At 42.6% G+C, this 20,618-nt stretch overlaps 1 protein-coding gene across 2 annotated transcripts in view; it reads left to right on the top strand.

Moving 5' to 3' along the window:
* Positions 1-20,618, top strand: part of ESYT3 (extended synaptotagmin 3) — a 34,446-nt gene that overhangs the window by 5,566 nt on the left and 8,262 nt on the right. For both annotated transcript variants that reach the window (XM_039717567.1, XM_039709281.1), the window contains exons 2-14: positions 5,038-5,079; positions 5,914-6,048; positions 6,549-6,625; positions 11,436-11,502; positions 12,100-12,189; positions 13,190-13,245; positions 15,712-15,832; positions 16,775-16,948; positions 17,486-17,568; positions 17,985-18,033; positions 18,665-18,754; positions 19,741-19,803; positions 19,898-19,966. In XM_039717567.1, the coding sequence (XP_039573501.1) occupies positions 5,950-6,048; positions 6,549-6,625; positions 11,436-11,502; positions 12,100-12,189; positions 13,190-13,245; positions 15,712-15,832; positions 16,775-16,948; positions 17,486-17,568; positions 17,985-18,033; positions 18,665-18,754; positions 19,741-19,803; positions 19,898-19,966 (1,038 nt within the window). In that variant the 5' untranslated portion in view covers positions 5,038-5,079; positions 5,914-5,949. The remainder of the gene's footprint in view (positions 1-5,037; positions 5,080-5,913; positions 6,049-6,548; positions 6,626-11,435; positions 11,503-12,099; positions 12,190-13,189; positions 13,246-15,711; positions 15,833-16,774; positions 16,949-17,485; positions 17,569-17,984; positions 18,034-18,664; positions 18,755-19,740; positions 19,804-19,897; positions 19,967-20,618) is intronic.

Raw genomic sequence — 20,618 nt, 5'->3', positions numbered from 1 at the left:
GCTGGCAGTTCTGAGGAGTGAGGCCAGGGTCTTCTGCCAGGGCTGATGCAGCTCTCTGCACATGTTCCCTCCCACCAGGCACAGAAGTCTGTCTCTGAATGAGGTTTCTGCTTGTTTGTATTGACAGAGCATAAAACAACCCCAACAGTTCAGGGCATTAATGAATGTGGTGGTGTCAGCTCTTGCCCTGATGCTGTGAAAGCAGTGTTGTGTTTTATCCTCAAGTGCCCTGAATCATTGTAACCAGAAATTGAGCCTCTTAGTCACTGTTGAAAAATCAGGCTTGCCCCCACAGTGCACACAAATTCAAAAAGTTCCATTAGGTTTTGTGGCTGAAAGTTTCAGGCTTCATTAGTGTGGGAGCAGGTGATTATTGATTGCCCTGTACTGAGCCTTCACAAGGCTGCACAGAGAGCAATCTGTGCCCCAGCCCAGGAGAGGTTTGGGCAAATGGGGAGACTGCAGCAGAGGCCACTGAGATGGTCAGGGACTGCAGCACCTGGGGTGTGACAGTGCTGGGGCTGTTCAACCTCCTTCAGGAGAAAGGAAGGTTTAAGGGCTATTTCATTTCTATCTCCACTGCCCAACATGTGCTCATAGAGATGGCAGAGTCAGACTCTTCCCAGAGGTCTGATTTGTGACTTGTGAATTCTTGGCCCTTACTCCTGGAAGGCAGGGTGTAGGCCCTAATGATAAAGGGGCTGCACAGTGTGCTTTTAGTTTTATCTATATTGCCACTTCCTGTCCTTTTGTATGTTGGTAACTTTTGTTCATCAGTTGGGTGTTTGCTTCCACACTGCTCTTGTTCTTGATGCTTTTTAACTCCCCAGTTTTAATTTTCCTTCCATCCCCATCCTCTATTTGATCTACTTCTTCCATTTGCCCATCTTGGAGGCTGATTCTCACCTGATGTCTATTCAGTTTATTGTCTGTCGTGTTATCTTTTTTATCTTTTGGTTTTGCCTTTCAGTGTTCATGGACCTTCTAAAACTATCTGCTGAGTTCTTCTCTCCTGTCACACAGAGGTGGCAGTAGCTATGCAGTTCAAGGGCAGCATGGCTTGGATTTGCAGTGTTGTAATCTTAGGAATGGTTTTGAAGGTGTGAAATGATGGCAGTGTCTTGGCATTCATAAATCTTTGTCTCTTCATGTGGTCTGTAATAAAATGAGGGGGATCCATCCACTGAAGTGTTAAGAGCAATCATTGATTTTGCTGTTGGTTAAAAATTGTTCTCCCTAAGAAGTGGCTTCTTTAAATTGGCTTGGGTTCTGCTCAGCCCTGGTATCAGTTGTTAGGAGATACACAGAATGCAGCCTTTCCTTTAGGGGGGATGCTGGGAGGGTTTCCCTAATCTACTCAACCATCTGTTTTGGGGTATTTGCAGGATTGTTTTGCAGCACCAGTTTCTTGGCTGAAACCAGCCAGTGAGTTTGGAATCAACGCATTCCTGTGCTAGACAGTGTACGTGGGCAGGCTGTGCTTCCTCAGGAAACCAGGCTGGAAATCTGCTCATGGCAGGCACAGTCAGATCCATGGCTTGGAGAGTTGAGACCTTCTGACTTCAGCCTTTAGCATGACTCCTGTACAAGCTGGCAGTGCTCAGAACAGAGGTAGCCAGGCTTCCACCTTCATTCCAGCTCCTGGGGTTGTGGTGACTGCTCTGTGTTGCTTTTGCCACTGGTCATCTGGCTGCACGTGGCAGAGTCTAAGTATGCTGTGTTTCTTCCTGATGTTAAACTCCTTTTACCAGGCAAAATACAGTAGTATTTTGGGTATTTGTACTACAGATCTGTCCTTTTAAAATGTTGCCTTTTAAGTCCTTGTTCATGCAAAAGCCTTGTTTAACCTTCTTTTTTTTCCCCTCTTGTATGAATAGCTAAAAATCCTGGCTTTTTGTAAAAAGAAACAAACAAAACGCCAAAATCCCCAACAAAACCCAAAACAACCCAACAAACAAGCAAAAAACCAAACCAAACCCTGATGGATAGATTGCTGTGTTGTATTTGAACAGAATGGTGCTGTTATGTCAGACATGGGTTTTGCTGTTGCTGTGATCCTTGCGGTGGCTTGCTCCAGGGCAAGGTGGAGTCATACAGAATTTACACATTTTCTTTACCTGCTAGTAATTGCCCCATACCTAGTGTTTTTGATCTTCAAAGCTCTTTTCAAATGCTAAGTAATTTTTACTGCATTCCTTAAACTTTGGCAAGAAGTATGCCTGCTTTTGTAGGTGGGTAAAACTGATTCTGATAGTGGGACTTGCCCAAGGCTACAGGATTAAATCTTACTCTGTGTTAGTATTAATTTGGCAGCTCTTGGTGTCTGGTTCTGGGATTAGTAGGAAGTGTTTTGGGCTCCTTCTACCTGAACTGATGACAAGCTCATGGTAAGACCTTGCTGGTGGGGCTCTCACCATTAGCAAGGCCAGAAGTGAGTCTGAAATCCAAAGCACATGGTTCAGAAGTATGGAACTGCAGATGGTTTTATTTTCAAAACATATGAGGATACATTAAATTCTTGGAATAACTGGTTGAGTCAAGAAGACTGGTGAGTCAGGAGCCTGGTGGTGTCACTGGGCTGAACTAGCCATGAACTAGACATGCTAGCTAGCATTCATGTTATGGGGATACCCCGTGGGTAGGAAAGGACTTGCTCAGAGCTTATGTCTTACTACACAGTGGATAATGCAGTTGCAACACCTAGATACCAAGCTCTGCTTCCTCACAGAACTGCTCATTTAGCTCATACCACTGAGTGGAGCTGAGCTTTGGTGTTGAGAACCCACTGAAATTTGGTGGCCTGCCATAAAGGGCAGAAAGCTGTTTTTCACCAGCCATGCAATCAGCCAGTGTCTGTGGTGTTCTCTGCAAGGCCAGCTTTGTCAGCCCAGGAGCCCCCAGTGGTCTTTGGTCCCAGCCTTTGAGCTCCAGCAGTGCCATTTTTTCCGTCTGTCAGAGGAGACTGAGGCACCAAGTGCCTGGGTGGGACCTGGGTTGCAGACACCTGAATAAGGGGGTGTCAGGTGGGGTGGAAATGTACCACAAATGTCTGCTATCACAGCATCTGAGGTGTGACACAGTGCAGTGTGATTCATTGCAGTTGCTTTGGAGGTTTGTTGTGGGCTGTCGGTGGTTTGGGTGTGTGTGGCACAAATAATGAATTCAATTTTACTTTTTCTTAGGGTGGGTCTACCTACAGCCTCATTCTCATGGTTTTTGCATCTTTCCTGATGCCCCTTTTTGTTGTTTCAAGTCTCTAGGAGCCTTGCCTCTGGGGAGTAATCCCAGACAACTGTAATGGTTTATGATGCCCCACATTTCTCCCCTGCACATATGAGCTGTGACTTTCTCACTGGGAAGGGGTAGCCTAACTGTTGTCCTGTCCTTTCTTTGGGGTTACATCCCTCTCCTGTCTGTGAAGTGTTTTGAAGAACAAGCTCACCATGCTGCTTCCATCTCTCCTCTATCCTTCCTACATGTGATCCCAAGCTGTGGCCCAAGTGCTGCAGGATGTTTTTGCTTGACAATTACATTGGAGCTGAGAACCCAGGATTTATGTGCGCTGATGGAGAGCCTTTAGGTGGAAGATGAAAGGCTGGCAGGTGAAGTGGAGGTCCCTCGATTCATATAATCTGCCTCACTGTAAAATATCAGCAGCAGTTTGTCTGTGTTGATTGTCCCCTTCTGGTGCTGAGTTCTAGCTTCATCGTGCAAATAGACCTGTGCAGGCTGACATTTCAGTGAACTTCTGTTGTCTTATTTAATGGAACAGTTGCTATTTAGAGCATCAAAAGAAATTTCTTATAAAGAATATGGTAATATTACTTCGGGTTTTTTTAATGAGATCATTTGAAGCATTATTTGAGCAAGGAAAATGGGCTCTTCAATCATATATGAAGCTGTACTGAAAAACAGGCTACTGTCCATTCCATCCAAACATCTCTGAGCACCTCTCTGAAAAAGGATGAATAGTAAGGCTTTGTCTGGAAATTGTAATTCACAGCTCTAGTAAGAGGAGGTATTATCCTACCCAATTACTATATACTACCCTATTACCAGGCTAGATGATAGTCAGATTCCCTTTGTATTCAGGTGCTCCAATGTCTATTCTGAGAAGCTGCTGCAGTGTCCTTCCCTTCTGCAGTAACCTGCTACCAGCTTGTAACACCAGCTGCAAATACCACATCCATAGGCTTTAATGTGTGATTGCAGTAAGGTGATTTTAACTCTTCACTCAGCAGCTTCTTGCAGTGGTCTGAGAGATCAGTTACTTGAGAGTGGTCTCATACCCAGTTGTCCTGATGGTGATTAAGCAAGTCATCACTTGTGGGAAGTTGTGGGGTTTTGTAATGGGCATATGCACTTCTTGTTGGCATTTGGTGTGTCCAACTTGAAAACATGATGTATAAGTGACTATTTCATTTTAATTTCTCCTTACCATCTTAAAAAGCTCAGAGAAGTGAAAACACTGGACTGTTCCACATGATAGTGTATGCTAACAGGCTTGAACTCTTACGCTTCTTTTCCCTGAAGCCATTGGCACCACGTTGGTATTAGTGGAGAAATGCTGCCACAACCAATACACTGAGTTTCCCAAGCAGGTTCTTGTTTTCCAAAGTGTGGTGTCCTGGTTGAGGCGAGTGAGTACAGGAAACAGGTCATGCACAGCTCATGGTCTTAAAGGGAAGTAGGTTCTCGTGGCTTCCCAAGGCATGACAAAGAGAAGGATGAGAAATCTAATGCTGCTTTACATCATGAACAGGAAGTGACACTTGCTATAATCATGTAAATGTGCCCAGAGGCATACTGATACATCAGTGCACGTGGGTTCTTTTGCCTTTTACTATTCTTTACTGGCTTCTTGGCATTTTACAATTTTTCAAGGAGGTAGTAAATTATAAAGAATGTATATATGAGGGCAGAGGCATCTCAGCTTACTCTAACACTTGTTCCACACTCAATGTTATCTTTTGCATGCATTGCAGTGTTGACAAAGAGATAGCGTGTGGCACTCACTTTATTTTTCTTTGCATCCAGGTTCACTTCCCTGATGTGGAACGAGTGGAGTGGCTGAACAAGGTGAGGAGCTCTCAACTCCAGCTGGTGAGGCCACCTGCTCTGAGCTGCATCCCCTCATCCAAACCCTGTAGGACAAATCTGAGAAAGTTATCAAATTACCACCAAATTAGTGTAGTTCAGTTTTATCAGTGTCTATACTGAAGTATGGAGTCACTTAAGTGTGGGGTTGCCACTGAAGTTGAGAGCTAATGTGAGCCTGGTTGATACAAGTTGGATAAATTCAAGAACACTTCATTCTGAGACTAAAAAGAAAAAGCAACTGTTTGTCTGTATATATGGATACATACAAGTGTATGTTATTATTATTTTAGCCAACTTAGTAGTATCTCACCAGAAAGGTTCCAGAGAGCACTGAGACAAATGCTTCCATCAGCAGGTGTGGTCAATCTCTCAAAGTAAAACAGCTGAACTTGCAAATTAGCATCCAGTGACTATCTTCTTTTTTGGTGGTTTTTTTTAGCAAATTTTCTTTTTTATGTAAAAAGCTCAACTCAGTCCTCTAAATAAACCTAACTCCAGGGAACATTATGACACTTTATAGTAATTAGGGATTATTGTACTTAAGAAATTTAACCGTGGGTTTTGTTGGCTCCTGTGGTTAGAAGCAGCCTCCATGTACTGAAAACTCACCCTTCAGTTCCTGAAACAAATTCCAGTTCTGAGGAACAGAAATGGATCCTTCCATAAGGATAACTTAAGTGCACAAAGTTGACTTGGTATTTTAAAAGGACAGATATTAATAGCCAGGATCCTGTAATTGGTATGTTTGTTTCTCAGCAAAAGGTGTCTTACTCAAAGAATCTTCAGTGTGTTCCTGCTTTTGCTGTTCTTTAGGTCCTTGTGCAGGCTTGGCCATACTTCGGAACAATCATGGAAAAAACATTTAAAGAAGTTCTTGAACCAAAAATCAGAGCAAAGAGTGTACATCTGAAAACATGCACCTTTACCAAGATCCACTTTGGCGAGAAGGTAGCGGGAATCTTCTGTAACTCTTGTGGTTCACTCTTTTCTGAAAAGTTCAGATGCAAGGGAAGTGAGATGTTCAGCTCTGTAATAGCTTTGCTCCCTCCTCATGTTGACTTGAGCATCTTCACCATGAAGGAAGGATTGTACAGGAAAGACACACATCTCTTCCCACTTGCTGTCAGTATCCTGGGACTGCTGATAGAAAAAAAGAACCATATCCATATTTATTTATGTTGTACCCTTGCAGCAGGAGTTTTCAGTGCTTTCTAAGGCTTGCAGAATGGCCTAGGGCTACTTAAAACTAGCCCTGTGTTTGAGGACTGTCAAGGCTGTTCTGTCTTTAAAGAAAAAAAAAGTATGGTATACTCATATTTTACATGCAGTTTTGCAAAGTATTTAATTAAGGCTTCTGTACTCAAATTCATCAATGTGAGTAGGACTTTTCACTTGTGCTTAGCTTGATAGATGTTGACTATGTTGTATCTTGTTTGTCTCTATTTCAGTGCCCTAGAATTAATGGAATAAAAGCCTACACCAAAGAAATTGATAGAAGACAAGTTACCCTGGACCTGCAGATCTGGTAACATTGCATAATCGATTATGTTGATGGTTCGTAACTTACTGCCTGTGGATGTGTCATGCTGGACTGGGCATGGTGTACTAAGATTAGCCTAGAATGATGTGAGATAATCTGTCTCCCAGCTGGATGTCCTCAGTAGTTACAGAAGTGAAATGTGCATCAGCCTCTAGACCAGAAATGACCTGCACAGCTCTTCGTGTTACCTCCTCTGGCCCATCACGACTGCCTTGGGTATAAGAATGTGTCCCTTGCCTTTGCCATTGATGGCAGTGAGAACCCAAGTTTTCAAACTGTGTTTCCTGTTCTCAGGAAAGCTCTCAGGTCTGAAGGTGCTTGGTCTGTCTTGCCCACTGTGGTTTCTCATTAGACCAACTTCTCCAGTTCTTCCAGAGCTACTTGCACTATTTATTTTTAATTCCTTCCTCTAGATTAATCCTCTATTTTAGTCATTTGTTTTATGTGCCATCCAACACATTTGCTTTTTTGATTACAGCCATTCTCTGAGCAGAGTACTGCCTCTAGCTCTATTAACAACAACAACAACAAAATTGGATAAAACATTTAATACCTCCCAGGCTGTTTTGAATGAGCTTGTATGTTTTGTTAACATCAGAGTCATTGCAGAGCTAAACTCTCTCCTGGTTTAGCCCTGGAGAAGGGAATTGCTGGGGGAATTACCACTTGCAAGCTGCTGTAGCTCTGTAAATTTAGTGGGTGACTGAGCTGCCTAATATAAATTGGCTTTTCGTGGTAGTGCCAGAAAAAAGCTGTGAAATTACAGACTGTCTTGGCAACAGCACAGAGCTCCTCAGAACTGTGCCTGCTGCTGAACGTGGTAGTGGCATGGCAGCACCCCCAACCCTGGCAGAGCATCACTGCTCCCTGTAAATTCACATGCTTGATTTTCAGCCAGGTGTTTCAGTGCTGTTGTTGTAATACCCAAGTCAGTGTTAGGGCCTTTGGCAAATCATTCATGCTTTCTATGTTGAGATTGAGAGATCTGATGCCTTTTAAGCCTTGCAGAAGGTTGCTGCTGTTCTCTGCCAAACTGCATCTCCCACATGATCATTTTCACTGTCTTTTGACAAACCTCTGCAGAGGGATTCCCCCACCTCTGCATTCCTGTCCCTCTGGCAGACTCATCAACATCTCCAAACTGGACAAGCACTTCTATTCCTCGTGCTGATAACCTAACCTGGTGCCATCTGATAACCCCAGTGTTTTCTGTATTCACACAGGAGCGTGGGTTTGCCTTCCCTCTCTGGTGGGGTCTCTTCTCTAGGGCTGCATTAAGGCCTCAGCCTCACTTGTGTCCTTCTTACCCTTCCTTTGTCGTCTGTGTGGAACCATTTGTGTAGTTCATTAGCCACTCATAGACATGTGATCCAGGAAGGGCTTTGTTTCACCTTGTGCTCCTGAGCTCACCAACATGGTGCAGCACTGAATGCCATGGTTCAGTTCTATGGGCTATGTGAAGAGGAGCTTCCTTTCCTCTGTGATAAGTTTGTGGTGTCACAAATTGCATCCTTTGCTTTGGGAAGTGTGAAAAATAGGACTTAGAGGTCCCTTATTTGTATGGACTGTAGTTGTCAACAGAGTCAGGGATGCAGGAGATCTAGTACTGCATGAAGTTACCAAAAGAACTTGAGAAACTGCTTTACTTAAATCTGTTCATAGCAGCTTACATGGCTGTAGCATCAGAGCATTGGGAATGGTTATATAGAGCACTGTCCTATTATAGTTTTGACTTTCTCCCATGCAAAAGGACTATATACTCCATTTTTCAAACTGGGAATGGTCCAAGTGCAGCTGCTTGACTTCCTACAGCTGCTTTCCTTTCCACTAATTTTGCAGCTGCCTCAGCTGCTGCATAACCATATCAACATAGGCTATAATCATCAGATTTTGCAAGTATTTGAAGGCACTATTACCTCCCTGGAAAACACCTTGCAATCCAGTTTATTCCTATTTCATTAATATGATTTAGTATTCACAAGCGTTTTTCATTAGAAATGTTCTGAATTTTCTTTTGCATGATCTTCAGTAGAATTTCCAGTACATGAGATGTCATAGTTTAATAATTGGCATGTGTAAAAATTCCTTGATTAAAATTTACTCTTAGAAGAGAATCTCTGATTTTGAGAGCTGGAAATACAGTCTCTATCTGGTGAAAGAAGTCAAAAGAAATGTGCAACAATATTTTGAGCTTTCATGGAATTTGGCATAACTAAGTTTGTAAGCTCTTAGAAGAAACTCTCTGATTTTGAGAGCTGGAAATACAGTCTCTATCTGGTGAAAGAAGTCAAAAGAAATGTGCAACAAGTTTGTAGGCTCTTAGAAGAAACGGAAAGCATTTTGGTCAGTCTTGAACAAAAAGAGATACCTGCCCCTAGAAGCCTGACTGGACAGGGAGAGGGGAAAGGCAGAGGTGGTCTGGCTTTTCTCATACCCTGTGTTGCCTGGTTACATTTTCATATCTCCCTACTTTGTGTAATTCTGCATGTTCATCTCCCAAGTCCAAAGGCAGACTAAGCCTAGTCTGTGTCACAAAGCACTTGAGGAGGCTGGGCCAAAGGGGGCATTCAGCATGGGGGCCATGAGGAGATGGGGCTCCAGGGCAGTTACTCTACAGGCAGGGGGTTGCCTGGGCTTTTTCTAAAGGGACATGCAGACATCCAGTTTAATTAAACTTGCCAGCTCTGGTAGCAGCCCTGCCTTCAGCCAGTGGATTGCCTTTGTATCACAAACACTGGGCCCAGCTTTTCCAACCAAATACAGAACAGACACAGATACTTGCACTTGAGCAAGGTTCTCATCCACAGCACAGGCATAGCTGCATCACCTTGTGCAACAGTGATGTAGGAGAGAAACAGGTGATTCTTCCACCCTCCACAGGTGGGTACAGCACAGTCCTGTGGAGCGTGCAGAGGCTCAGCCTTTTAAGTGTCAAGGCTTGAGTTTGGCTCAGGTGTGCTCTGGGGCAGGACAGCAGAGAGCACAGCAAGGTTATGCTGCACAGAGGAGCAGATGGAAGCACGAGCAGCTGGGACTGGAAATGAGGAATAAACTAATGAACAAAGAGTTCATCCTTCCTACCAAGGAAGGGGGTGATACCTGTATGAGACAGACATAAGGCTAATTAAAGGCTCAGGCTCTGCTAAGACTTCTCTGACATCTTTACTGGAGAAAAGAGACATCTAGAACTGAGTGGGAAGAGTTTTTGACTGTGGAAAAGTAGAAAGGCTGTAAAGCACCACGGCTCTTACTTGTGTTGTATTAGACACTTTCAAAAGCTGACATCTTTACTGGAGAAAAGAGACATCTAGAACTGAGTGGGAAGAGTTTTTGACTGTGTGGAAAGGTAGAAAGGCTGTAAAGCACCACAGCTCTTACTTGTGTTGTGTTAGACACTTGCAAAAACTGAATTAAATCCTCTTGGATTAATTACTGCAAATTAAGGAACTAATTTTGGCTCCTCATTTAGAATTTTATTGTAACAATACTCTATTAGCACACAGTGTAATGACCTGTAAGATAATGTCAAATTGTAGAAGTTAACAAACATAAAATAAGTTTAATTATGTCACTAGCTTTTAAGAAAGATTGTGTTAATTTCAGCATGGTTTATGAGGTTGGAGATGAGAATGCTCTAACATTAAAGGCTTTATTCTATATGTTATGAGCTCCTGAAATTCTTCTAGGTGACTACCTGTAAACAAATGTACAAAGGACTTTGCTTGCAAAAGTGGAGGCAAATTCACAGGGTTGTGTACTCCTGGCAGCCTTTTTGGGGTGGGAGGGAATCTGTCTATATGCAAATTACAATTTGAATTTGTGGCAACTGCAGTGCTATTTGCTCAAATACATGTGGTCAGAGCAGAACTCCTGCCCTTTTCCTTTGATTATGGAATGAAGTTATGCATGTAGGCAGCAAGCACAGCACATTCACTGCTGCAGTACCTTTACACCCTGCTTTACCTGCAGGGTGTTTGTGTGTCTGCAGCCAGAGCTATTTCTCAGGGGGCTGAAAGGGAACTTGGTAGCTCCCTTCAATTGTTTTCTGCCAGAGGCATCAACAGACCTGTCAAGTTCTGCTCCCTGGGGAGTGGCCATTGGTTTCTGCATAAGGTGATGTTTGTACTTTTATAAAAGTCTGAGGTGCTTTCCAAATTCCAAAGTACTGCATTCAGCATTTGCTTTATTTAAAGCCTGATGTTCTCCATGGCAACTGACCACAATCTGATCTAAGTAGTTGTCTTTGAATTCAGCCTCAAGGAAACCAGGTTATTTTTAGTGATAAATTTGTCCTTCAGGTGGGTTTTTGGGTTGTGGGCATGGGTGATCTGTGGGCTTTTTTGGCGAGGTGGAAACCCCATAAATAATGGCAGGATGGCTCTGCATCAGCCTGGGAGCTTGGTCACCAGGCTGTGGGGTGGGATCAGGCTTTGGGCAGGGAAGGGAGCAAGAGGGCAATGGCTCTGACCTTGAATTTTGAATGAGCATCTTGGTCCCCTTCTTGGAGCAAGCTTGCTCCAGCCAACCCCCAGTCTTAAGAATGGAAATTAACCTGGAAATACAGCTGTTGCTTCAATGTTTTACAGGTCCATCAATATCCCAGCTGACTGCAAGGATTCTCTTGTGAAAGAGCTGCCCTTTGTTCAACTTCCTCTTTTCAGTCACTTGAAAATCCATCTCTGCCTGTGGGATCATGTTGTCAATCCTTAAACTGATTTCATTTATACTCTGTACAGCCCCAAATTTCTCATGGCACTATTGCAAACTGTGGAATAATGTGAGAATTTTCTTTCAGTTACATAGGGGACTGTGAGATTCACATGGACATATCGAAATTTAATCTTGGCGTGAAAGGTGTACAGGTGCGTGCAGTGCTAACATTGTCTGTTCAAGGCTGTGTGGGGCAGGAGGTGGCACCTCCCAGTGGGGAGGTCATGACAACTGGGAAACTAGCAACTGTCAGGCTTGGAATGATTGGCTTTATCTCCTTGTTCTCGGCTGGGGACATGAGGCCTTCCATGAAAAGCACTTAAATGCCCCTTCTGAGCTTCATAGAATGACTCTTAAAACAGGGTTGATGCTGGAGCATGGAGTATGTGTGGGCCAGCAGCTGCCACTGGAGTTCAGAGGAGCTCAGAGTGTTGGTAGAGAACTTCAGAAGAACCATGATGTTAATAAACTGATGTAGATTAAACCACAAGAATCTGTTCCTGGAATGTTGAAAGCTAGTAGACAGATGGCTCCATTGTATGGCAGGATTGCAGAGAGATTCCACAAGCACAGAAAGCATTGCCTGATATCAGTAGCAATGGTTTGGGGGGAAATGTTTTTGTTATAAAATTCTAAATAAATTTACTTCAAGTAGAATTTCTAAAATTATCTCCATCACTGAAAAGCTCACGTTTTGAAGCTGCACTATGAGAATACCTTAACCCTGAGCTTTCCTGCTCTGTTTGCAGTTGTATGGGACGTTGCGGGTGATCTTGGAACCTCTCCTGACCGATGCCCCCTTTGTTGGAGCAGTGACCTTGTTTTTCATGCAGAAACCGGTGAGTCAGGAGTGAGCTGCTCTCTGCAGACTTCTTGGTCTTTAGTGAGTGACATGAGGTGTCCATCACTGATAACCCAAACTGCATAACTGTGAATACCTCGCAGTTCAAATGACAAATTCCTAATTGCGCATTGTCCCTCTTGAATTTGGGGAGGATGTGAATTAATTCACTCTATATTTTTGTAGTAATGCCTAAACAGTTACTCGCTTCACTGTAAGAATAGGAGGACTGTCTTATGGTGGCAGCACAGGAGCTGTTTCTGCAAGGTTTATGGCTGTTCTACCTTCCCATTCACAGATGTTAAATATAGTCATTTTGGAGACCATTCATGTTGCCTTTTGAAAGCTAGCCTGTTTAAGTTCATGTCCCTTGTACTCAATTGCGGTTTAATAAAATATGAGAAACCCTCTAGTCTTGTAAGAAGCAGTTATCTTACAGCACACAGCTTTGCTTGTGGTTTATGCTCTGCTTGAGTTCATGAAAGTCATACATTTTTGATCTTGAATGAGATGTTTTTGTGTTTAGATGTAGCAGCATTATTTTAGCACATGAAAGAACCTCCTTTTGTTTATTGTAGGAATAGGAATACAGACTCCTGAAACCCGTGGTATTTGTAAATCCCTCTGCCTCAGGGTGTAGGCCAACCCCTAAAGTGAAAGGATGAGAAAACAACTTCAAAGTCTTAATAGAGTTGCTGAATTTCCTTCATGACCCTAGGGCACCTGCCAGTGGCCATTGCTAAGGGCTGAATGCTGACTTTCCTTCTTGCAGGTTAAGTTCCAGCACTGATACCCTCAGTTCAGGATGGCAGATAAAATAGATAAGGGAATTGATACCAGCTGTTGATTCTAATGTACAGATGCAATTGGTGGTGCAGGTTTTCCTTCCTTTAGACGTCTGGCTTTGTTCTGGAAGCATTTCCCTTCTAAATTCTACATTTATTTTAAAATAAATTTTAATAGACCTGTATAATATTTTCTCCCCGATCTTGTTGTAGCATTTGGAAATCAACTGGGCAGGCATGAGCAACCTTCTGGATGTCCCAGGGATTAAGTGAGTGTCTACTTTGCTTTACTGTATTATTTGAAAAATTTTTGGAAGTTGTGATGTAGTTCTTGAGTAACCAAAGCTGTTGTTGAGAGCATTGTGTGCAAGGTGTTGTGCTGATGTTCATCCTATTGTATCTGGCTGTGGCAAAACCTGAGGAGGGTTCTTTTTATATTCTCTCATAACTGTTTCAATCACTTAATTATATTTAAGATGGAAATAGTAAATCCCCCAAACAACAACGACTCATAAACTAAAAAACAAGCCCTTCTGTTTCCCATGTGCTAGTTATTTGCAAAGGTAGATGAAGTAGGTTTAGACTGGCAGACTGCTTTTTTTTCTTTACAGTAAAGTGTAAAAAGGCAAGGTATCAGAGAGTTGCAGTCCCTCTGAAAAACTCAAGTACAATCCATGATAAAGAGAACTGCACCAGATTTATAAGAAGAAAAGTTTCTTTCTGTGTAATCTGCTCACCCTTTAGCTGTAGCTCTTCTCCAGTGCCTCTTGGGTTAGTATGACATACATAAAACTTGTACAGCAAGGATGAAAATCTTAGTGGGTTTCAGTATTGTTTCAAACTGTTTCACCAGATTGGCGGTCCAGTTTGTCCTTGTTCTTTAGTGTAAGAAGAAAATTCTGTTGCACAAGAGGAAGATACATGGGGTTACACAGCCATTGCCATTGTCCCTTTCACTTCTGTTCCTCTCTGCTCCCCTGCAGCTCATGGTTTGCAGAATCATAGGAAGAGTCTGGCCACTTTAGATGCCAGTTCATGCATTAAAGATCTTCTGAAGGCTTTTGATGTTGAATGAGAGGAAGTTTCCTTTTTCTCTTAATTTGAGGCCTGAGTGGCCTTTTGCCCTGCAGTTTAGCCTGAGAGCTCCAGTTTTTATCAGAGGAATTAATCTGTTTTCTAACTTGGTTTCCCTAATCCTTGCAGGGAGAAGGCCTGTAGGTGTTCCAGCCTACAGCCTCTCATATAATTAAGTGCAAATTTGGTGTCCTAAATTTTTACTGCCTGGTTCTCCCACAGGGATTTGCACACAGAAACCTTTGCTTGTTCCTCAGCAGTGCAATGAAAGCTAGGAGCAAAACATGCCTGACCATGAATGGGCTGAAGTACAGGTTGAACAAGAGCCCTCCCTGACAAATGAATTTGTCTCACTTAAGATAGCAAAGAAACTGGATGCAGTCATCTGTCCTCACATACAAGCTGTGTTTAGTTGGGTGTACCCTGAGACTTGAGAGAGGGGACAATTCTGTGGCATTCCTGTGGGGTTTTTTTTACAGGAAAGCCAAGAGCCTGACCAAGGTTTCTGGTTTACCATGTGGAGTAGAAGACTTTCCTTATGTTTTTTATATGCCAATCCAGCCTCCTCTGTGAATTGGGACAATTTTACAGTTACACAGTCATACTCTTACAAGCATTAGATCTATCAAGAGGATGAATCTTTCAGATAATTGATGCTCTTGGGTTTTCCTCTTAATATTATTTTTTGCTCACACCAGGTTGTAGTGGTGGTTTGAAATCCTCTCATTAATCATCAGGAGAGTACTTGGACATCTGTGATAGCCATATACTTCTTGTACCTGCCTTACAAAAAGAGCAGCTGTAAAGCAAAGATTTGAACTGAAAAGCTAAAAATGTGCAAGTTGTAATTAGGCTGGAAAGTTCCTTGAACTCCAAAATAGTGTCCTCAATTCAGCCAATGTGATCTCCAGTTACTTCAAATGAAATTTTCCTTCTTAGTGCAAAATCTGCCAAGATTCAGAAGCTCATCTGAGAAATTAGCTTGGCTTTTTTTTTTTTTTAATGTTTCTGTCTGCTTCAGTTTTGTGAAAAGGTCTCAGCAGGTGTCCAAGAGTAGGCAGCAGTGTGTGCTGTGGACATTTCTAAGTCTAAAAACAAACTAGCTCGAGGCCTTGAGCCCCCTGTGAAATGCTGAAATTTCCTGATTCCCTTCTCCCCTTGTCCATCTCTGGTGTCATTCCTAAGGAAACCCAGAAGGCAATTGGGTTTGACATGTTTGGGTGTGTGCATGAAGATTTCACACAGCCTGAGCTCCCTTTCATCATTTACAATTGTGAGCCAAATTCACACCCTGCAACAGGGATGCTCCTATTGCAAACCTGCACCACTAAACTGAAGTTGAATGGCCATTCTGCAGCTCTTTCATACAATCATAAACTTCGGAAAAGATCTTTATAGATTACCAAGTCCAACCATTAACCTAATACTGCCAAGCCCATCACTGAACTATGTGCCTAAGCACTTTTACAGGTCTTTTAAATGCTTCCAGGGATGGTGACTCAACCATTTCCCTGGTTGTCCTGTTCTAATTCTTGACAATACTGTGGGGGGGAGCTAGGCCACACCACTCACTTTGCAATGCCCATTTCTTCTGCTTGCTTGCCTGTTCTGAGTTGTGACTGATGGTGGAGATTGAGGTTGCCTTTTTCCCCCACCTGCAGTGTAATGTCGGACTCACTAATTCAAGACTTCATTGCTGCACGGCTGGTGCTACCCAACAGAATCACAGTGCCTCTGAAAAAGAACATGAACATTGCCCACTTGAGGTTCCCTATCCCCCAGGTGAGTTGTTTTTTCAGTGACATAGTGTTTATCTACCTGAGTGTGCAGCTGCCACCACGTGGATGCATGCAAGCTTAGTGTCTTTGGATGCTGCAGCAGCTCTTTCAGCCTGAACTGTGGGCTTTCAGTAGGTACTATTTCAGAAATATAAAGCAGTGTTGCATAGTTCATCATTTGGGAGGGAGAGACACGAGTACTGGGACTTCCTACCCTTTCTACAAGTCATAAGGAGTCTGTTTGTACTCTGAGCTCATTTACCAATTCAATTTTTAGTGTGTAACTGCAGATTTGTGGTACATGCAAATGAGAGGATAAATACATAAGCAGCAAGTGTCATGCTATTTAATATTTTTACTAATGCTGTGAAGAGGTGTAAATAGGGAACTTGGAGGATGACATACCTTTGCTACAGAAAAAAATAATTCCTAAATACTCAACATATCCAGGTCTTCAATCTCCTAATACACTTACTAATGAGGATAAGTATAAATGAGTGACAAAAGCATGCTCCCTGTTGCAAACTTGCATCACTAAATTGAAGTGGAATGGCTCCTGTGCAATAAAATAAGAACCTGCTAGTGAGTGCTTAGTTCCTTCTTCAGTCAGTGGGAGTTGATCTTTACACTTTATTTGACTGTGGCTGTAATGCTGTGTCCATATGTATATTTCTGATTTAAAAATAAATAAGATTTCCTATTCAGTTATCTAGATTGAATTTTACATCTCTTTAAGGGGGCTTTCTTTTCCCCCTCTAAGCAAATGGTGGAAGAAGTGCTTTATTACAGCTGTCATTGGAAATGTACTGCATCGAACTACGTGTCTTTGCAGAACTGTCACGGTGACTACCCTTGCTGCCTGAAATAAACAGGTTTAGGAGGCAGCATATTATAATTATCCAAAGATTGCATTTTCATGACCAATTCTGTATCTTATTTTATCCAGGGAGTAATAAGGGTTCATTTGTTAGAAGCTGAAAACCTTGTCCAGAAAGACAATTTCCTTGGTGCCATCAGGGGGAAGTCTGATCCGTACGCTCTCCTCCGTGTGGGCACCATGCAGTATCGAAGCAAGACAGTCTCCAGAGATCTTAATCCCATTTGGAATGAGACATTTGAGGTACTGAACCTTTTGATCTTCCCATCTGTAGGGTACACAGCCATTCCATTTACATCCCTGTGCTTGCAGGACCTTGTCTTTAGCTGACTGCACTGGGGCAGGTGGACTTCCCTGTTTCTTGGTTGAGGCATTTGTGTCCCTTAACCAAGTTCAAATTTACATTGTAAACTTGAAATGTCATTCAGGTTGATCTGATTTACATGTGTGGGTTTTTGGAGGAGGTGCAAAGCACTGCTTTAAATACCAATCAATGCATCAGTCTGTGCAGCTGCAGGCTGCTCTAGCACTGATTCCTCTCTGCTTATTAGGGATACCAGTTTGAGGGGTTTAACTTGTGGCTCAAAAAGAAGCAAACACTGTGAAACATTTTCACCTCTAATCAATTGTATTTGTTATGCATTTAACCATAAGAAAGAACAGGGAATGTCCCTCATGTGTTAGACAGTTGTCAAGTGCCATGTTCTTGTCCACAGCCTGAGCCTGAATATACATATGTGAATGCTTTTTATTTTTAATCAATACCTCTTTCTCGTCCAGTTTGTTGTTCATGAAGTGCCTGGTCAGGATCTAGAAGTGGATTTGTATGATGAAGATCCAGATAAAGATGACTTTATGGGCAGGTAAATTAGCAAGACCTTTGATCAGGGTCCAGTAGCCTCTGCTGTGGGACATCTGAATTACTCATACTGGAAGTTTAATACTGTTGGAATTGATTCCCTTTGCCCAGATATTAATACCACATAATTAGTTCCTAGTGCAACTATTGTTGGACATGGTTACATCCTGCAGGGAGGGAATCCTGGGAAGCCATTAGAAGTCATAGTTACTTGAGATTTACTTCAAATTTATTTTAGTTTTGGAAATATTTCAAGGGGGAGAATTCAGGAATATAAATGAGTTCCTGCACACACCATACACAGGTAATGTGGAGAAGTTTTTATTTGGAAACTTCTTGAGAGTGGGGCTTGAGAGTGGTCTTTTTGGGTGGTGTGTGCTGTATGCCTCAATATTGAAATGTTTGCTTTTTCTCTTTCAGCTTGCTGATAAGCCTAGTGGATGTAATGAATGACAGAACCGTTGATGAGGTAAAGATCTCAGCTTATTTCTAAATGTGGCTGGTGGTGCATGCCTACATGCACTCATTTGTGCTTCTCGTCTGCTGCTTCAGTGTTTCTTTGTACTTAAAGCTTCCTTGCACACTTGCACTGTGGTATTTTCACAGAAAGATGATACCAAAGTAGCCAACACAACAATCTTTACAACAGGCTGGTAACCCCAGAGAGCCCTGAGGTTATGCTGAGCCAGCAGTGGGGTATCTTGTTGATACCTTGTGTCCCATGTGTACCAAATGTTTTGTACAAAGCCTCAGATAAAGTTTGGTGAAAAAGCCTGTTGGCCAAGGGAAGAAATTATCTGACCTTACTGTGGTTTACCCTGCAACCCAGCACTCTACAAACAATGCCAGGGTGCCTGTCTTGTGCTGCTGCTGGTTGGAAATATCCACATGCTTTACCTGTTCATGAGCATCTTATTTTAATTTTCTCCTGCCTTGTACCTAAGTAGGTGGACGTGTTACAGTCCAAGTGTCAAAAATGCAAGCTAAGGTACTTGGAGTAAAATTCATGTTGTCTATTGTGTGCAAGCCTCAGAGTGTGCACCACATATATAAAAACTGCTCTGTCAGTTCTCAAGTTGCTGTTTGTTATCTCCATGTAGTGGTTCCCCTTAAGTAAGACGACAAGCGGACACTTGCATTTAAAACTGGAGTGGCTTTCACTAGTAAACGACCAAGAAAAGCTGCATGAGGTGAGTGTATTTGCTTAAAGGATTCAGGTGCTCTGATCCCTGTCCAGTCATCAACAAAGGAGTGTGTAAAATTAGAAACCCCAGGCAAACTTGCAGGAGTTTATTTTTGTCTGGCAAAGTTTTGATGTGATTCCCTCCCTGCCACTCCTGCAGAGGAAGGGCATTGGCTTGCCCCAGGTCTCTTGGTAATTCAGGAGTAACTCAAATCTGGCAGCTCTTTTTGCTTGAATTAGCAAACCTTTGTTTGACTCACTGCAAAGTGGCTTCTCAGGCCACTTTTCTTGCACAATTTTTTTCCTCCCTCTTCATCTAGGATTTGTGTAGGACCCTGGACCCCTGAAATAATCTGTACTAGTCATAGGCAAATACCCAGTAGTGGTGCTTGGTAGGGCTCTCTTTCCAAATGGTGTGTAGTTTGTCCAGCAGAATTGCTTGGATGAAGCCCATCTCCCAATGAGGCTGTTTCTTCATAACCAAGCAAAACCATCTGAATTCCCCTAAGTGAATAAAATTGTTCCCAGGATTTGTTCTGCTGACACTGGAGTCATATTGATGTCTTGGATGAAGCCCATCTCCCAATGAGGCTGTTTCTTCATAACCAAGCAAAACCATTTGAATTCCACTGAAGTGAATAAAATTGTTCCCAGGCTTTGTTCTGCTGACACTGGATTCATATTGATGCCTGTGGTTGAACATGTTTTTAGGTGTCTTGCTGTACTGGGGAACCCAACCAATTCTGCACTGAGATTGACAAACATTAAAGGCAGGGAATTGAAAAGAGTTACACATCTTCTTACTGGTCTGCTTTGAACTATCATGCTGTGTGGACTTGGGCTCCTCTAAATTGCAAGTTTTAGGAGAAAGACAGAGAGCTGCTCAGCCTTCAGAAGCTGCCCTTGGAATTTTGCTATGTTTTGCATTGTCCTTGGTGGGTGACCATGACTACTTTGTGTTTTGATTTGTTTTATCTTTCCCTGCCTTTACAGGATAAGAAGGGTCTGTCTACAGCAATTCTGATTGTCTACTTAGACAGTGCCTTCAACCTCCCCGTAAGTACAAATCCTGTGCAGCAGCCTTCACTCCTAACCTCCTTTGTTAAAAACCAACAAATTAACTGTTTTAAATACTCTTTCACCAATTCAGAAAAACCACTTGGAGTATTCAAATGGTGAATGTGGAACAAAGAAGATGAAAAATAACAAGTACCTCAAGGTAAAATTTATATTCTTCTCCCACACTTGCTAAACAAAGTTCTGGATTATAGGAACTGAAACTGGCAGTGGTTAAAAAGAAGTAATCTCTCCACTGTCAGAATCTAAGTGAGCAGGGGTTCAAAATTGTGATTGAAAGTCACAGTGAAAGTCTAGGAGGCCAAAGTGGGAATGCAACATGGAAATGTTTATTTGTGTGTGTGGTTGTCTTTCTTTCTTACGCAAAAGAGAGCCTCCAGACATCAGACTAAGTCATAATATCCTTGCTGCTGCTGCTCTTTCTTCCCTTGCTGAGCTGTTCCAGCTTGACATTGAGCAGGGAGGAATATGCTCATTTGTGCTAATTTTCCTGTCCACTGGAGAGCTGACCACCAGATTTCTCCCCACTTGGCGCTCATTCATACCTTCTCTCTCATAGCTTCTGTTTACTTTTTCCCCCAAATACTGCATTTTGCTACTGTGATGTAAATGGCAGGTACAGGGAAGAATGTCTCCCTTTATTCTTGAACTGGCTACTCAAAAGTACAGCTCTGAGCTATGGAGAAAGCTTCCCATTCTCTCCAAGTAGCTCCTCTCCTAGATAGCATCTTTACAATTTGGATGACTTACCAGCACTGTGATACACATCACAGTCAGTAATCCTTAATTCTGGA

The sequence above is a fragment of the Passer montanus genome, unplaced genomic scaffold, assembly GCF_014805655.1.
Source record: "Passer montanus isolate IOZ18808 unplaced genomic scaffold, ASM1480565v1 scaffold1, whole genome shotgun sequence".
NCBI lineage: Eukaryota > Metazoa > Chordata > Aves > Passeriformes > Passeridae > Passer > Passer montanus.
Note: the sequence above shows the minus strand (reverse complement) of the source record. Positions and strands in the feature narration are given on the sequence as shown.